Genomic DNA, 15,376 nt, shown 5'->3' on the forward strand with positions numbered 1-15,376 from the left:
AAAAAAAAAAAAAAAAAAAAAAAAAAAAAAAAAAAAATGAAAAAGAAAAAAAAAGTGTACATCGTACTATATCTCGTTCGAGATCGCCATTACCAAAGAGGCGTCAGGGTGCAAGGAACCAACAAAAAAGTAAACAATGTTCTTTTTTTAATCCGGATTAATTTCATTCGCTTTTCTTACCATGAGAAAATAATAAAATAAAACAAACTCAGCGGATCGTATTTGCTTATTAGCGATCCCCATTGTCGGGATCATCTTGAGATCAGTCTGAACTTGTCCGTTCACACTACTTACAGTCCCTCGTTGTTGTCACTGCCTGTCAACTTTGTAAGATCGGCCTTGCAATTCTCCTCTTTTGATTTACTCCGGACTGCCTGTGAGCATTCTTCCTCTTCTTATTCTGCTTCGGGTTCTTGCGGTGCGTTGTTGTGGCTCCGGTTTGACAGCTTTATATACTCGGGTCGACTTCCGCCAGGTAGTGGAGACCTTGGATCACTCTTTGTTTCCTCGCGACGAAGTTCATGTTTGTTTTTGAAGATACTGATCGTGCTGGATCCTGATCGTGATATTGACTCGATACCCTATATCTTATTTGCTTGTTCCCGTTCCCTTTGCTTCTTTTCTTCAGCATCAAGATACGCCTTTGTGCAAAGTATTGTCGAAAGCCACGGCCCCGGGCCCGAAAAAGCAAAGCAGGCTGAAGAACATCTCGGCTGGAAGACGATCATTCATCTTCAGCATCTCCTTCATGGTGGGAGTCTCATTGCTGATACCAAGTGCCAGATCGACTTCTTCCCTCTGCTCTCCTTGAAGTCGCATGCCACATCACCAGCGAAACAACAATCGAGATATAGCCATCGCAGCAGTAAACTTCGTATTGACCTGCCCCAATGGAGACCGCAGAGCCGGTATCATACGAGTTTCCCGGCCACCCTGTTGGTGCCGTTGCGTCTCGCCGGATGATGGGCTCCGGCCTCGGTCATAACTTTTCCTTCTATGGCAATCCAACAGCCTCGTTCCCATTGCCATTTCATCAGCCGCCCTCTTCTGCGACGTACGGATTTGGCCATCCACTCGGCAACCATCATCACCATGCCCAGCAGCAGCAGCAGCAGCAGCAACAACAACAACAGCAGCACCACCACCATCACCACCACCACCACCACCCGGGCTACCAACACTTCTTCGTCCCAAACCAGCAGCTGAACACGCAGCCCATGCGGCTCGCATCAGAGCCGCCATCTATACAGCAGGTCCCAGACATCCGACCTGCCAAAAATGCCGTAAACAGGGTGGCCAGAGAACCTGTGATGAAGGCGGAGCACAACGCTGGTCCGCAACCGGGTCTGGCAAACCCGGCATCCACCAACAATACGGCAGTTCAGACAAAGAACCCTAGTCCTGGTGATATTGAATTCTCGACCGAGGTTGATATCCTCATGAAGGCCATTCAAGCCAAGGGAGTCTCCCAGCAGCAGCAGCAGCAGCAACAACCGAACTTGCAGTCGCTACCGCCGCTGCAGCAGTTGACACATGGAGGGAGCAATGGGTATGCCCAGTCGTATGTTCCCCCGGTGGCGAATCCCCGCGCTGCTCCTGTTATTATCGAGGAGCCCCAGTCTCGATCAGGGAAGAAGCGCAAGTACGCGTGTACGGAGCCACAGTGTGGGAAGAGTTTCGCTCAAAAGACTCATCTCGACATCCACATGAGAGCCCACACTGGTGACAAACCATTTGTAAGCCCATCCCATTTTTTTTCCTTGGGCAAAGGTGGCTAACAACAGACGTCCTTGTAGGTCTGCAAAGAACCTTCATGCGGGCAGCGATTCTCGCAGCTGGGAAACCTCAAGGTAAGTCATAGATTACCTGGCACCAAAGAGAGCAGCAATATAACCCCCCAAGGAAAACATCACGGCCTAATCTCGATTTCAAACAGACTCACCAACGACGCCATACTGGAGAAAAGCCCTTTTCTTGCGAGATCTGCCAAAAACGCTTCGCCCAGCGAGGAAACGTGCGCGCCCACAAGATAACACACGAGCACAAAAAACCATTCGAATGTCTCCTGGACCAGTGCGGAAAGCAATTTACGCAGCTAGGAAATCTCAAGGTAAGCTCAAACGGTCAACCCAAGAGAGGTCCCTGTTCAGCTGGGGTAACAGATGGGGCTAACGGAGCGGAATTTAAACTTCCAGTCCCACCAAAATAAGTTCCACGCAACCACGCTCCGAAACTTAACCTTAAAATTCTCGCAAGTGATCGACGGCGAGCACATGAATCCTCATGACCGGGAACTCTGGGAATACTTCGCCAAGCTGTATAAAAACAGTAACAAGGGGATCAAGGGACGCGGCAAAGACCGCCGAATCTCCCCGTCTTCCAAATCCGAACACACTGCCGATGGCCGGCGACGGTCCGGCGTTGACGACAAGGCGCGGCGTGGGAGTTATGAGGACTCCGTTTATACCGGGGCGTCAAGTAGTGACGAAGAAGATACAGAGCCCTACTATATCGAGAGACAGGGGCAATGATGGTATTTCTTCTCCGCGCCATCTCTCCTTCTGAATGTTCTTTCTCTCTTTATGTAATTCAGTTTGGTTGTTGGATTGTTCTTGCTATTTCATTTTGTGCTTCATGCTGCGACGATACCAGGTATGTTCAAGGTGCGAAGTCTTATTTGTTGCGGTTTTCTTTTTGTCTTTTTTTTTTGTTTCCTCTATCATATCTAGCTCTGCAGCGATTACGGATATCATGGCTGCGCAGAAGGGTTGCATGGAAAAGGGCGTATCTCTTAATCTCATGCTGGGTTTGGATAACGCGTCATGATCGGTGCTTTTATATGAAAGAACGTTGAAGATGTGCGGAGTCTATGGTTAGTTTGTATATGTGGGGAGGCTAGTGGGGAGTCTCAAAGATCTAGACGGCTCTGAATAACTAATCTATAATTAATGCTTATCAGAAAAATTGAACTCAATGTTTCCCCAAGCGTCTAGAATCAATTTTGTTTTCAAGGACAAGTTCAACGCATGTCCTCAACTGCCTAACAGTCTCCTTGGTAGATACGATCTAGTATTTTCATACACCAAAAAGGTAACCCAAGTACTGGGCAGCACGCGGAACAAGTTCGGTCCAAGGCCCTTGTAAAATCCACCCAGTCCCTCCGTGACCCAAATCTGCGCAATCGCATCCTGAAGACCTCGATACGCAATGTGCGCATCATACGTCTGCAGCCGCGACCGAAGGACCTGGTACGGATATGTGATGGAGCCCGCAAAAATCTTTGAGATGCTGGACGTGACAAAGAAGTCTAGATTATTCAGCTCGCGCTTTCTCTCCGCCGCGGTAGCTCGAGAGGAAGCGGATTCTTCAGTGTCTAGTAAAGACACGCGAGTCCGATACAGCTTCAGCTTCTCATATGCCATGAATTGCAGAGCACCGTGACTGACCCCGAACAATGACGGTACTAGTCCACGATAGAAGCCCGGGAGACCCTCCGAGCGGAGGATCTGCACTGCGCCGGTGATGAAGGAAGTATATGCACCAGGTGATTTGGAGCCCGTGGCTAGCATACGGGTCTTTATTACCCAGATTGGGTTAGTCAGGACGGAGGTTAGGGCTCCTACAAAAAGTCAGACTCTGTTGACGTTCGTTTTGCAATCTCCGAATTTTGGAGAAGGCTGTTCCCAATAGACAGAAGAACGAACCTGCGGTTCCGGATGCAATAAAGTAGTCGGATGATGTGAGCTGTTGCGGCTGCGATCCACCTTTCGGGGAGTGGCGCAAGCGCCAATTGCTAATCGCATCCTTAATATCTCCATATAGCAGGAAGTAAAGTGCCCAGCTTGTCGAATTACCGATGATGTTGGGTGTCAGACCTCGGTAGAACGCGGCTAACCCGCCTTCATCATGGAAGATTTGACGTATAATTCGAAGGGAACCACCGACTCGAGAGGAATAAGTCCGGTCAACTAGATCAAATTCAATGTTAGTTGTTTGTACAACCTTTGAAACCGATTGCAGATTGGGGTACACGTACCCTGGAGTCGAGTCTTGATCAAATCCAGCGGATGCAGGCAGAGCGTCGTAGCTATTCCTGCCGTGAATCCTGCTATGGTCTCCACCACGGATGACGACCAGCCATCCTTGCCAGTCATGAACCTTTGAAGTGCCGGAGTAGTGTGGCTCACTAGGAGAGAGAGAGGGGGGTACGACGAGTTGGGAAGATGGGCAGAAATGTCGCCTTTTGATCTTCGGTCCGAACGATTTCCCTTGGCGTTCCGAACGCTTATATACGGATGACGAGAGCCAGGGCGAATTGACCGGCACTGCCATAGAGTTGATGTTGTTACCAAAAAGATTTAATTAGAGGTAGATTGGGATAATAGGCGCTGGGAGGATGTTCTTCATTGCTTTACAACGCGGCACATGGATAAATGAGGCGAAACAGACGAAGTGTAGCTCCATCATCAATGTACAAATGGCGAGTTAGAACTCACTAGAATTGTCGAGACATATTTCCTGAGACAGCAAACTGAAATGAATACTTTGATTAACCAGTACTAAAATAAAAGAGACCAATATCTAGAAATACACGTGAATGGATGCCGAGTCGCAGACTTTCACGCTGCGACGTCCACCGAACATGAAAATGCTTATACACCTAGTCGATTCGGTATCGGTGCTATCTGGAAATTAAGATTCAAGGGCGAGGTAGGTTCTCGGACGGGAAAAGGTCGTGTTCGTTATAGGTTTGCCGTAGACCTTATCGACTCGTTTATGCCAGCGGGGAAAACAGCCTGTTCGTTGGGTCAGTAGGGGGCAGAATGTGCACGACGGATCAGAATAAGTACTTGAACAGAGACGGTCTGGGCTCGCTGTAGGTGTAGCCTGTCCAGGTTGATTAGCATAACGCATCTAAGAAATTCGGGGCCGGGAGATGGGAATCCCATACCAAGGTAGAGGATCAAAGGCAGATATCCGCTAAAGTGAGGAGAAACATGTGAGCTATAGGAATGATTCGTTATCAAGCATCAAGGCTGGCTCACTAGTGAACAGCGACTCTGGAAACATCGATGACCTTGGAGATGCGCTCCTGATCAAGAAAACGAAAGTGGTTAGCAACTTGAGCAACGACAAAGTACTCGAGAAGATTGTACCTTGGTTTCTTCGGAAAACTGAACCATTTTGGCGATTAAGTTGAAACGTACGTAATGAACAGAAAATAAAGGTCTGAAATGCGAAGATGTCGAATGCTGGAGTTGAAGGAGGCGGTGGTTGCAAGAACTAAAGGCGGAGACGAGGTCTGAATCTCAAAAGTTTTCCGGAGCTACCGAAAGCCGCGGTGGCCGATAGAGCACATCAAGACTTCGCATGATCAGCAGTACTTCATTTATTGCTGTTTCTACACTTCTTTTACTTCTCAAGGCTTACTTTAGTGCTAAGTTGTAATAAAGGTCCTTGCGCTTTCTCACTTCCCAAGCCAGATCATTCTCTTATACGGGCTCTATCGCAACCCTTGAGATTCACGGACGACCCAAGTCAGTCGAATTCTCCACAAATTCCACGCAATGTCAGGCGCAAGGCATTGGTGCGTGCTTACCACTCCGTGCCCCTGTAATATCCGCCGCTGACTGTCAACAGGGAGCAGGACAAAGAGGCCACCGTCTATATTGGCAACCTTGATGAGCGGGTCACCGATAGCCTGGTATGGGAGCTCATGCTACAGGCAGGGCGCATCGTTAACGTTCACCTGCCGAAAGATCGGGTCACACAGTCACATCAAGGATATGGATTCGTCGAGTTCAACAGCGAGGAGGATGCCGAATATGCGTCTCGGATAATGAATGGTATCCGTCTATATGGGAAACCCATTCGCGTCAACAAAGCCTCCGCCGATAAGCAAAAGTCGGTTGAGATTGGCGCAGAACTTTTTGTCGGGAACCTCGACCCCATGGTCACAGAGCAAGTACTGTATGACACATTTAGCCGCTTCGGCAACCTGGTCAATTTACCAAAGGTACATACCTTCCTCTCGATCTTGCAACCTCTGTCAGGAAGCTAATACGCCTCGCAGATCGCAAGAGATGACAGTAATCTATCCAAAGGCTATGGATTTGTGTCATTCGCCGACTTTGAGTCCTCGGATGCTGCCATTGCCAACATGAATGGCCAATATCTCATGAACAAACAGGTCTCTGTGCAATACGCATACAAGAAGGATGGAAAGGGCGAGCGACACGGAGACCAGGCAGAGCGAATGTTGGCCGCACAAGCTCGTAAACACAACGTACGACCGCCGACGCAAAGTATCCCACCGCCATACGCAGCCCCCGCCACACCTATCGTACCCGGCGCAATGCCCAACGGCGATGCTTCAAGACCAATGAGCGCAGGACCACCAGATCAGGGTATGGGAAGGGGCCCAATCCCTCCACCGCCAAATGTTGGTTTCCCACCGAATATGGCACCCCCATCACAGCCACAGAGTCGGCCAGTACCTCCTCCAGCTTCACTAGCGACTCCTCCCCCAGGTCTCCCAGCGCGACCCCCTCCTTCGCAGGCTGGGTACGGAGGCCCGCAAACTTTCCTCCCTCCCGGTTTCAGCAACCCTGGCCAAGGACCACATTTCCCTGCTCAGACTGCACCTCCACCAGGTTTTGCACCTCCGGGTTTCGGGCCGCCGTCTGGTAATGCGGGTCCTCCGCCTCCATTGCCGCCTGGATTCCAACAGCTAGGGTATGGCCGGGGGCGCTGATTTTAGGGTCTAAAGCGTACTTGGCTAGCTTGTGTATCAGGAGAGAACGACGCCTATGGGGGAATGCATCCCAATACGAGGCCTGCCTGCCGTTTATTCGCGAAACAAAGCGTCTGTATTAAGCCAAGATGCGAAATGCACAGGCTCGAAGGGCTCATCACTGACATACCGCGATATGCATCCCTCGTTCTACCAGAGCAAGGAAACTTGTATTATAAGTTATAACCTATTACACGCAACCTATATCCTAATGCACCGAGAGTAACAAAATGGCCATTTCCGGAGCACTTAGTACGCCAAGTATAGCAATATACATTCAATCAAGTTAGCACCAGATCGAAATCAAATGCGGCTTTCTGGGGGGCTGTGGCCATCATATGCTAGAGTACATAAACAACCTTCAGCTACGATGCATTTCTCAACCCCTACATAAAGGCTAATTAGAGTGAACGTCAAAAGTCTTGGATACTGGCTTGCTTCAGGATTAAGGAAAGAGGATAACCAGAGTACTGAATAAGGAGAGAGAGAATTCAGGTGCACAAGCACAACATCACGAAAACGACACGAATTTCGGGTCCCTGGGCCGGCCATCAGGACCGATGTTGTTTTTGGCGAATCGCTGCTCAGTGTAGATCCGACGTGCTTCATCAAAGTCGACCTTTTGGCGTCTCATGATATTCAAGACCTCGCGTTTTCCCCGAGCATCCAGTCCCGCCCTCTGATCACCGCTCTCGATATTAGCGTTAAGATCGAACGCGGACGATGTTAAGCCAGCGTCTAGATCCCCAGTGAAGCTGGATGGAAGGCGCTGGTATATATGATCAGGGACAGGGAGTAGCGGCAGCCATCGGGTCCGAGTGAGGTACAGCGCTGTCATTGAATTTATCAGAACCATGATTGTCCCAAAGTTTAGTAGCAAAACGATGGGCCCAGGAAGCATACCGGTTCCGCAGACGCCGACAAATAGCGCCAGGAAGTAGAGAAAATAGGCCATTTCGCTTCTTTGAGATGACGTTTGTCTGATTAACTGATGGTCGTGATGTCGGGTAAAGAATGAGATAATCGCAAAGAAGCAGGAGAGAAAGACAGGCTGCCGCCTCTTATGATAAAAGGACGATCAGTGGCTGCTTATAGAGTAAGTGAGACTGTTCAGGCAGAATTCTGCCACAACGAGCGATTCCTAGCACATCTAGTTGGAGAAGAGATGGAAGCTGACCTGTCGAGAACGATGACCCTCAAGCAGTAAGCCACTACGTAGTACTACGGGAAAGCCGCGGAAGAGGCAGGTGGATCGTGCGTACCTGTTTGCTGCCTGTACATTCAGGCTGCAGTATCAGGCATAAGGCACTATTCCTAAAACAGCCCGTTTAGCGAGACTGGCGGCATGGTCACTCTTGGCATTGGCGCACACAATTATCCACGGAATTCAGTGGCCCCAAGCGAGGAAACCGGACTTGCGACGAATTCGACCTCTGCTTTCATATCTCTCAATTCGAGACAGACATCACAATGGCCGCCGAAAGATCAAACGTTTCCAGCGACCTCATCTGGCAGCTCACCCGTATGTGAAGATGATTTCCCACGCAATGGCAGTACCGACGACACCAAATATTGCTCTAACGAATCCGGGATTGATCATGGCAGCTAATTCGATGGACTCTCTACAGGCAACCAGAATGCTTATCTGGTCAAGCGCAACAGCGGCGGTGGTGTCCAGTTCTCGCGGGATCCTCTCAACGTGCTGAACAAGCACTCCTTCAAGGTATGAATTTGACATCCGGGGAGAATCAAACGGAGCGCCTGGCAGGAGCAATTGTTAATCTATATTTTTTTTTTCTAGTACGCCGGTTACTCCAACACCAAGGTAAAATTTGCCAGCCGCCTTTCGATGCCTACGTGAATAGATCGTTGACAGACAGCAATAGGCCGTCGGTGTGCAGGCCACTGAGAACGGTGGCATTGTCGTCATCACCAAGAAGCCCGGTACTGCCCAGAAGCCCGCTCAGAGCCTGGCCACCGTTACCTACGGCCCTAACGCCTCCAACCGCAAGTAAGCAGACACCAGCTGGCTTTGACAGAATGCATCGGAGGGAGTGGATTTGCTGACTGGGTGGTCTCTCCCTATTAGGGTCTACAAGGGTGTTGCCGACCGCACCGCTAAGAACAACTACCGTGCTGATCTCCGTGAGGAGGCTGTCGCCCGTGTCAGCGCTCTCCGCCGCGCCCAGAAGCCCAAGAAGGATACCCCTGCCCGCAAGCCTCGCGGTGCTCAGGCCAGGAAGGCCGCTGAGCAGGAGTCTGCTTAAAAGGTTGCGTATGGGAGCGAGGGACTAGAGATATGATACCGTACATTCGATACAGTGGCTCAGCGCCGCCCAGCGGGAAGTGACGTCCATGTACTTAGCAAAATATATTTGCTATCGATTCACTCCGCGACAATTGGTCGTCCCGTAGTTGGGATCGGGGACGAAACGAGAGACAAAAAAAATCAAGGAAATTGCTTCTCGAAACATAAAACACGAAAAACTCCAGTGCCTCGGGTGGTCGGGAAAATAATCAGCCTCCCTGGGCGTAGATGTAGTCACTTTTGATGGATATTCATCATCTAGAAACACATGGCCCTGGGTGATTAGATGCTTTCACAGCCGGTCGTCGGGCCGAATTGATTGACAGGACTGGGACCACAAGCGCGATGCCGCCATCCATTTGCCGTAGAGGGATTTCGATACCCGCCTTTTCCCGATTTTGCCATGGTCGATGGGTGAATCCGGCAGCTTCACTGTCGGCGGTTATCCAGAAATTGACGAAAACCGCCGGAATCTGGGGAGGAACCGTCTGGTCTTGTCATCGCGGATTCAACTCGCAGCGATTCTCTCTGGCGGATGTCGGCATAAGAAGTCAACTAGTAGTACAATTATTGCTGCTCTGCGTATACCGGCTTTCTTTGAACTATCATGTCGGTGAAGATACAATTGGCCAAGAGCTACATGATAGTAGTATACAGTATATATAGACACTACTGCTAGTGGCAGCATATTGATGTCGTCGAATTGAGGATCCATTCATTATTGATTCAAGAGCTCCTTTTGCAGCCGGAGAGACGGACGGAGAAGGAACCCCCCCACATGTGATTCTCCAGTCCCTCGTCGCTGCTGGTTATCGATATAAATAGAGAGCAGCCATCAGCAAAGTGTCTTTGCTTGTGCTCTTCGTCTTCCGAGTCCTTTCTGTTACGTCCCAGAATCTCCGAACCCTGTCTGTCATTAGTCCAAACACTCACCGACGTAAGTAGCAGGAATAGTCTGGACTTTGTCTCCTTGCTTGTCCCACTCAAATTTACCCCTCAATTTACCCCTCCACCCCTAGCTCCGATCTGATCTTTCCAACCTTTCCTCCACCTCCCCTCATCCCCATTCCCCCCTTCGACTGAAAAGCACTCTGCTTCCAGAATCCAGATACACCTTCTTCTCAGAATCTCACCATACTGATTTCTTCGGCATCCAGCCAAGTCGAATAACCGATCTTACATCATGGTCAAGGCCGGTAAGACAAGCCGAACCCTCTTCTCGCGCAATCCTCCGCCTCTAATAAACCACCTTTAGCTGTTCTCGGAGCCTCTGGTGGCATTGGACAGGTCTGCATAGCTACACCCCGCCGCTCTAAAAGCTTCAATCGCGCCTCTAACCAACGAATAGCCCCTCTCCCTTCTACTCAAGACATCTCCTCTCGTTGATGAGCTCGCCCTCTACGATGTTGTCAACACACCCGGCGTGGCTGCCGACCTGTCTCACATCTCCTCCGTTGCTGTGAGTGGTTCTAGTATGAGAACTACATTAGGCCCGGTTAACTGACACGGACCCCAGAAAATCTCCGGATACCTTCCCAAGGACGATGGTTTGAAGAACGCCCTGACCGGTACCGATATTGTCGTGATCCCTGCCGGAATCCCCCGTTAGTCATCCCGGCCGATTGAGAAACCATATACTGGTATCTGTTAACATGTTCGTCTTGTTTATAGGCAAGCCTGGCATGACCCGTGATGACCTTTTCAAGATCAATGCTGGCATTGTCCGTGATCTGGTCAAGGGTATTGCCGAATTCAGCCCCAAAGCTTTCATCCTCATCATCTCCAACCCCGTTAACTCCACCGTCCCCATTGCCGCCGAGGTCCTCAAAGCCGCTGGAGTCTTCGATCCCCAGCGTCTGTTCGGTGTTACTACGTTGGACGTTGTTCGCGCAGAGACTTTTACCCAGGAGTTCTCTGGACAGAAGGACCCCTCGACAGTGACAATCCCTGTTGTTGGAGGACACTCTGGCGAGACCATTGTCCCTCTCTTCAGCAAAGCTTCTCCCGCGTTCCAGGTCCCTGGGGACAAATACGCCGCTCTTGTTAACCGTGGGTAATCCTGGAACATCGAAAAGTATTATCACTGATGTTTTTAAGGCGTCCAATTCGGCGGTGACGAGGTCGTGAAAGCCAAGGATGGCGCTGGCTCCGCTACCCTGTCCATGGCTTTCGCTGGCTTCAGGTCTGACCCTCAATTAGCATGGAAAAGCGGTATCTAGAACTAACTTAACTCTAGGTTCGCCGAAAAGGTTATCAAAGCCGCCAAGGGCGAGACTGGAATCGTCGAGCCCACCTATGTTTACCTGCCCGGTGTTCCCGGTGGTGAGGAAATCTCCAAGGCTACTGGTGTCGACTTTTTCTCAACACCTGTCGAGCTCGGAGTGAGTATAACCCATGAAAAAGTCTATGATTTTGAACCGCAGCGCTAATTCTAGAAATAGCCCAATGGTGTGCAAAAGGCCATCAACATTCTGGATGGTGTCTCCCAGGATGAGAAGACGCTCCTTGAGGCTGCCGTCAAGGGTCTCAAGGGCAACATCGAAAAGGGCGTCGAGTTTGTCAAGGGCACCGAAGCAAAGTAAACGCGCCCAACCCCGTCCATCAACCCCAGGACTTCATGCATTGATCGATCATTGTCACATGCCGCAACTCCTGCTCCCACCAAAGACATATTGTCTGCGGTACAAAGCCCATCGCCATGGAAAGAGCTCCGCTAATCAATGATATCACGGGAAGATAGGCTCTGAACTGTTTGAAAAGAAAATACTGGTTGCGGGTGGGGGCGGCAATGAAGCGCTTCGATTAGATTTGCTGCTGAGGGGATCAAGACGCAATGCAGACAGAACAAATATGACCCATGTCCTTCTTTCCACCTGCATCCATGCCATAGAACGAGATCGGACTTGGGAGGAAATCGTAGAGTAAAACTCCGGGTGTTTTTACCGATGCAAACCTCACAGGTTGCCCTGCTGTGAGGTTTTGGCGTAGACGGTGTAGATAGTTAGTGGGTGCGTTCTGACGACTAGCGTGTGCATGCGGGGGCCTCTTAGGTCTTGTTTATCGTCTTGATCTGGAATGTCGCTCCAGCCAATTCCGTTGTTTCAGCCTGGACAGTCGTGTTGATACCTAAATTTGACAGCGCACCACGAATAACACCACAAGGAAACCAAAGATACTGAGCCTTGGTTAGATTCAGGAATGGGATGTAGAGGCGAGCAGGTCCGACTTACAGCTTGAGCCATAGCGACAGCTTCGCTTCTTACTGCCATACTCATTCTCGCAAATGGTCTAAAAGAGCTGTCCGTCAAGACATAGACACCCTATTTACCAGGTACCATTAGTTGTGATCTCATTCTGAGGGCAGCGATCCGCCGCGATCAAGCAGGCACGCACGCGATGATTCGTTTTCAAGTTGTCGACTTGCTTCTTAAACAATATTTGCCATAGATCTTTGCAAAGAAATTTGATGACGTCTAGGTTATCTGTGAACCGCGGCCTGTCTCGAGAAAACCTGCAAGGGACAGATGGCTATTAGAACGTGGCTGTTTACCCCCGACCCCCCAACACCGTCGTCCTCCCAGAAAGCACCAAGCTCAACGAGATCCTAGTGGACACAGTCCAGAGTAGGCATATGACTTACCTCTCTGCGAGTCCCTGTCCAACCCTGTAACCCAGTGTTTCTAGCCGAAAAAAGGCCGTTTCCTTCACCTCCTCATCATCAAGGACTCTATCATCCGCTGCGAGTTCTTTCGCTAGCCGCTCAGCCATCGGTACCAACTCAATGAGGAGGAAATCTAGACAAGAGGCGCTGAGGAGGGGATCGGAGGCATTGAGGTGTGAGCTGGAGCTGTCGAACGACATTATTGGGAATGCGAGGTCTGTTGACTGTCTGGAGTGGGTGATGATAGAGCGATATATTCAAGAGCTGTGACGACTAATTTAATGAAATCATGTCCCGCTGGATCTGTAGTTTAGATAATATTATCTTGCGTGGAAATTGAATTGTTGTGGTTATGGAGAATTGCGGAGCGGCTGCATCATGATAAACACTTGCTGGGGCCGCTCGGCCCGCCACAGAACCCAGGCACAGCCTAAAGGAATCATGATATGTGGATCTATCGATTCAAATATATGGATTATACCATGTGGTCACTCACGGGTTGAATTTAAATTATATGTTTTTGAATACTTGAAGCAATTGGGATTATACAAGGTAAGATGATTTATGCCCCTCAACTGTGGCAATTGCCGCTGAACCTGAACCACCTCCAGTTCCCCAAGGGCTTTCGCTCTCTCAATGCAAATACACCCCAAAAAGCAGAACCCAATCACGCCATAACACCCGTAATCATGCCTCGCTAGATAAATCGCATACAGCCACCATTTGTCTTGAGGAAAGTCACGATAAGCCGTCGTCAGAACGTGGGAAGAGAGCCTTGTTCAATGTAAGGGCTGGCGTACGCGTTCCGAGAATCCTGTCGGGGTGGCACATTGATAGCCGGTCTTTTTGGCGGTCGTACTGGAGAATCATCGTCTTCATCGTCGCTTCCAGTGAGGTCAATCACTGGAGCCGGGCGCTTATTAGTGGCTGTAGACCATGTAGATGACTGTTCACGCGACCTAGCTGGCGTTTGTTGGCTTTGTTGTAAGGAGTCTAGAATGGAAAGAGAAAGAGGTTCTTGTTTTACAGGAGTTACCCCGGGTTCCTTGATCTCAATCAAATCATCGTCGTCGGTCGCGGGAGTGATGCTTCGAGGCCCTGCCGCTACTTCGTCCTTGGGATTTGACCATGTTCCATCGGGTTCTATAATCACTTGCTCGACATCTGACGGTGTGGAGCGAAGTATGTCGTCCACGTACCTAGCTTTGTTGTCAATAAAGGGCGCGAGGGCAGGTTTGAGTGTAGGCTTACTGGTCAACATTTAGAGATTCGTAGCTGGTTGCTTTGGCGCAAACAGGGCAGGTCCATGTGGGTGCCTGCTCTTGCAACTGCAAGAACGAGGACGCATCGAAGCACTGGTTATGCGTACATATTACTGAGCGACATGGCACTTCTATGCGTCGCGTGGACAGAGGACACTTTAGCGACATAACGGTCGAAGTGGCGACGATGTCGGCATCCTCCGCTTTGCTTTTCACTAATATTTGTTTAGAAGAATATATATTTCAGGTTTGCGAGATACTTACTTTCTTGGAGCACTTGCTCTTTCGTGATTGTCTTTCTTTGCTTTAGCTTGTTTACAAGCTCTTCAATTGGGGTACATTCAACCAGATTAGCAAGAACGAAGAACCTCTAATATTGATTAGCAATGAAATCCACTCAATGAAACAGTATTTTATTCTTACCTTCTGAGTCAAAGCATAGGTCATCACAACGTGATTTGTATATCCCGCTCTCTTCCGAATAAAGTTAGTTATATCAGCCGGTCGTGTTGTGCCAGGCTTGTTCTTGAGACCTCTAAGGTTAGCCTTGACCTCATCAAGGTTGGCTTTGAGCTCAACTTGATGGGGGAAAGCGATGTCGGACTTGGTGAACTGGTTAAGGCCAGTATCCGCCGCGCAGAAAACCATGACGCGTAGCTTTGGATCAGACTGCAGTCTAGACGCTATCTCCGCACTGAGGAGAACTTTGAGTTCTACACTATCTCTGGTGTGTTCGCGTGCTGCTTTGAACGATTAGACGGTGCTCAAAGCCGACCTGAAAGGGACGAATGCCACTCACCCTTGCATTCTGTAGTAGGGGTGAGTTGGGCCAAGATCTTGTAAAATGGACTTTCCTTGAAGCTAAGCAGACCTGGAAGAAATATGAGAATCTTGTAGCATGACCTATATCAGAGGGGAGCATACCAGGTCCCGATCCCCGTAAAGGTACCGACATCCCTACGGGTGATGGCCTTTGTTGTGGTTGCAGTGATTGATTTGCTGAAGTTTGTGGGTAGTGTGAAGCTGGCGGTACCGATAGAGATGGAGGCAATGAACGCTGCGCGGTTCCATACACAAGCTTTCGGAGACTATCGTAACGCTCAAGTTGACCCGACTGAAAGATTCTCTCCATATCTAAAGTGAGGTGAATTTAGCATGCTTGTGTTTAGAGGAAGACAGGTTGTCAGCAAAGATAGACGAACACTCAATGATTCGCATTTGAAGCGCAGCTTTTACTCCGGAAACTGGTAACCTCTCAACCCTCAAAATTTCCTTGAGCTGCGCATTAGTTAGCGTCTTGATCAAAGCGATCACGCTCTGTAGCTCTTGTGCCTGGCCGGAGGCCATTGTGA

The 15,376-nt window shown here is 49.7% G+C and overlaps 9 protein-coding genes across 9 annotated transcripts; 4 read left to right on the top strand and 5 right to left on the bottom strand.

The window, feature by feature from the left end:
* Positions 1-260: 260 nt before the first annotated feature.
* Positions 261-760, bottom strand: BJX68DRAFT_221201 (uncharacterized protein). The gene is made up of 2 exons (XM_071037921.1): positions 455-760; positions 261-376 (listed from the first exon to the last, which is right to left on the bottom strand). The coding sequence occupies exons 1-2, from the start codon at positions 629-631 to the stop codon at positions 320-322; spliced, it is 234 nt and encodes a 77-aa protein (XP_070892478.1). The 5' UTR covers positions 632-760; the 3' UTR covers positions 261-319.
* Position 761: 1 nt separating this feature from the next.
* Positions 762-2,573, top strand: BJX68DRAFT_221195 (C2H2-type zinc finger protein). The gene is made up of 4 exons (XM_071037920.1): positions 762-1,736; positions 1,797-1,850; positions 1,937-2,110; positions 2,196-2,573. Exons 1-4 carry the CDS (start codon positions 891-893, stop codon positions 2,529-2,531), a joined length of 1,410 nt encoding a protein of 469 aa, XP_070892479.1. The 5' UTR covers positions 762-890; the 3' UTR covers positions 2,532-2,573.
* Positions 2,574-2,941: 368 nt separating this feature from the next.
* BJX68DRAFT_221176 (putative mitochondrial folate carrier protein Flx1) lies at positions 2,942-4,348 on the bottom strand. Its single transcript, XM_071037919.1, has 3 exons — positions 4,037-4,348; positions 3,705-3,968; positions 2,942-3,619 (listed from the first exon to the last, which is right to left on the bottom strand). The coding sequence occupies exons 1-3, from the start codon at positions 4,152-4,154 to the stop codon at positions 3,033-3,035; spliced, it is 969 nt and encodes a 322-aa protein (XP_070892480.1). The 5' UTR covers positions 4,155-4,348; the 3' UTR covers positions 2,942-3,032.
* Positions 4,349-4,459: 111 nt separating this feature from the next.
* On the bottom strand, positions 4,460-5,272 carry BJX68DRAFT_249773 (mitochondrial import receptor subunit TOM7). Its single transcript, XM_071042170.1, has 5 exons — positions 5,157-5,272; positions 5,046-5,092; positions 4,952-4,980; positions 4,851-4,887; positions 4,460-4,796 (listed from the first exon to the last, which is right to left on the bottom strand). Exons 1-5 carry the CDS (start codon positions 5,181-5,183, stop codon positions 4,775-4,777), a joined length of 162 nt encoding a protein of 53 aa, XP_070892481.1. The 5' UTR covers positions 5,184-5,272; the 3' UTR covers positions 4,460-4,774.
* Positions 5,273-5,325: 53 nt separating this feature from the next.
* BJX68DRAFT_221236 (U2 snRNP complex subunit HSH49) lies at positions 5,326-7,029 on the top strand. Its single transcript, XM_071037922.1, has 3 exons — positions 5,326-5,587; positions 5,641-6,016; positions 6,074-7,029. The coding sequence occupies exons 1-3, from the start codon at positions 5,568-5,570 to the stop codon at positions 6,752-6,754; spliced, it is 1,077 nt and encodes a 358-aa protein (XP_070892482.1). The 5' UTR covers positions 5,326-5,567; the 3' UTR covers positions 6,755-7,029.
* Positions 7,009-7,992, bottom strand: BJX68DRAFT_249779 (DUF2015 domain-containing protein). Its single transcript, XM_071042171.1, has 2 exons — positions 7,697-7,992; positions 7,009-7,624 (listed from the first exon to the last, which is right to left on the bottom strand). Exons 1-2 carry the CDS (start codon positions 7,746-7,748, stop codon positions 7,305-7,307), a joined length of 372 nt encoding a protein of 123 aa, XP_070892483.1. The 5' UTR covers positions 7,749-7,992; the 3' UTR covers positions 7,009-7,304.
* Positions 7,993-8,157: 165 nt separating this feature from the next.
* On the top strand, positions 8,158-9,430 carry BJX68DRAFT_249781 (60S ribosomal protein L28). The gene is made up of 5 exons (XM_071042172.1): positions 8,158-8,315; positions 8,422-8,516; positions 8,595-8,618; positions 8,680-8,804; positions 8,883-9,430. The coding sequence occupies exons 1-5, from the start codon at positions 8,264-8,266 to the stop codon at positions 9,058-9,060; spliced, it is 474 nt and encodes a 157-aa protein (XP_070892484.1). The 5' UTR covers positions 8,158-8,263; the 3' UTR covers positions 9,061-9,430.
* An 854-nt stretch (positions 9,431-10,284) lies between these two features.
* Positions 10,285-11,683, top strand: BJX68DRAFT_259622 (malate dehydrogenase; the record flags this gene model as incomplete). The annotated part of the gene is made up of 8 exons (XM_071043732.1): positions 10,285-10,297; positions 10,357-10,388; positions 10,450-10,560; positions 10,618-10,705; positions 10,773-11,150; positions 11,199-11,283; positions 11,338-11,482; positions 11,543-11,683. 8 exons carry the CDS (start codon positions 10,285-10,287, stop codon positions 11,681-11,683), a joined length of 993 nt encoding a protein of 330 aa, XP_070892485.1.
* Positions 11,684-12,147: 464 nt separating this feature from the next.
* BJX68DRAFT_259623 (PINIT domain-containing protein) lies at positions 12,148-15,371 on the bottom strand (the record flags this gene model as incomplete). Its single annotated transcript, XM_071043733.1, has 11 exons — positions 12,148-12,276; positions 12,332-12,421; positions 12,495-12,612; positions 12,742-12,948; positions 13,563-13,961; positions 14,014-14,239; positions 14,289-14,394; positions 14,448-14,764; positions 14,824-14,895; positions 14,949-15,158; positions 15,227-15,371. 11 exons carry the CDS (start codon positions 15,369-15,371, stop codon positions 12,148-12,150), a joined length of 2,019 nt encoding a protein of 672 aa, XP_070892486.1.
* Between the last annotated feature and the right edge of the window lie 5 nt (positions 15,372-15,376).

Source organism: Aspergillus pseudodeflectus (assembly GCF_044049435.1).
Source record: "Aspergillus pseudodeflectus strain CBS 756.74 chromosome Unknown BJX68scaffold_99, whole genome shotgun sequence".
Lineage (NCBI taxonomy): Eukaryota > Fungi > Ascomycota > Eurotiomycetes > Eurotiales > Aspergillaceae > Aspergillus > Aspergillus pseudodeflectus.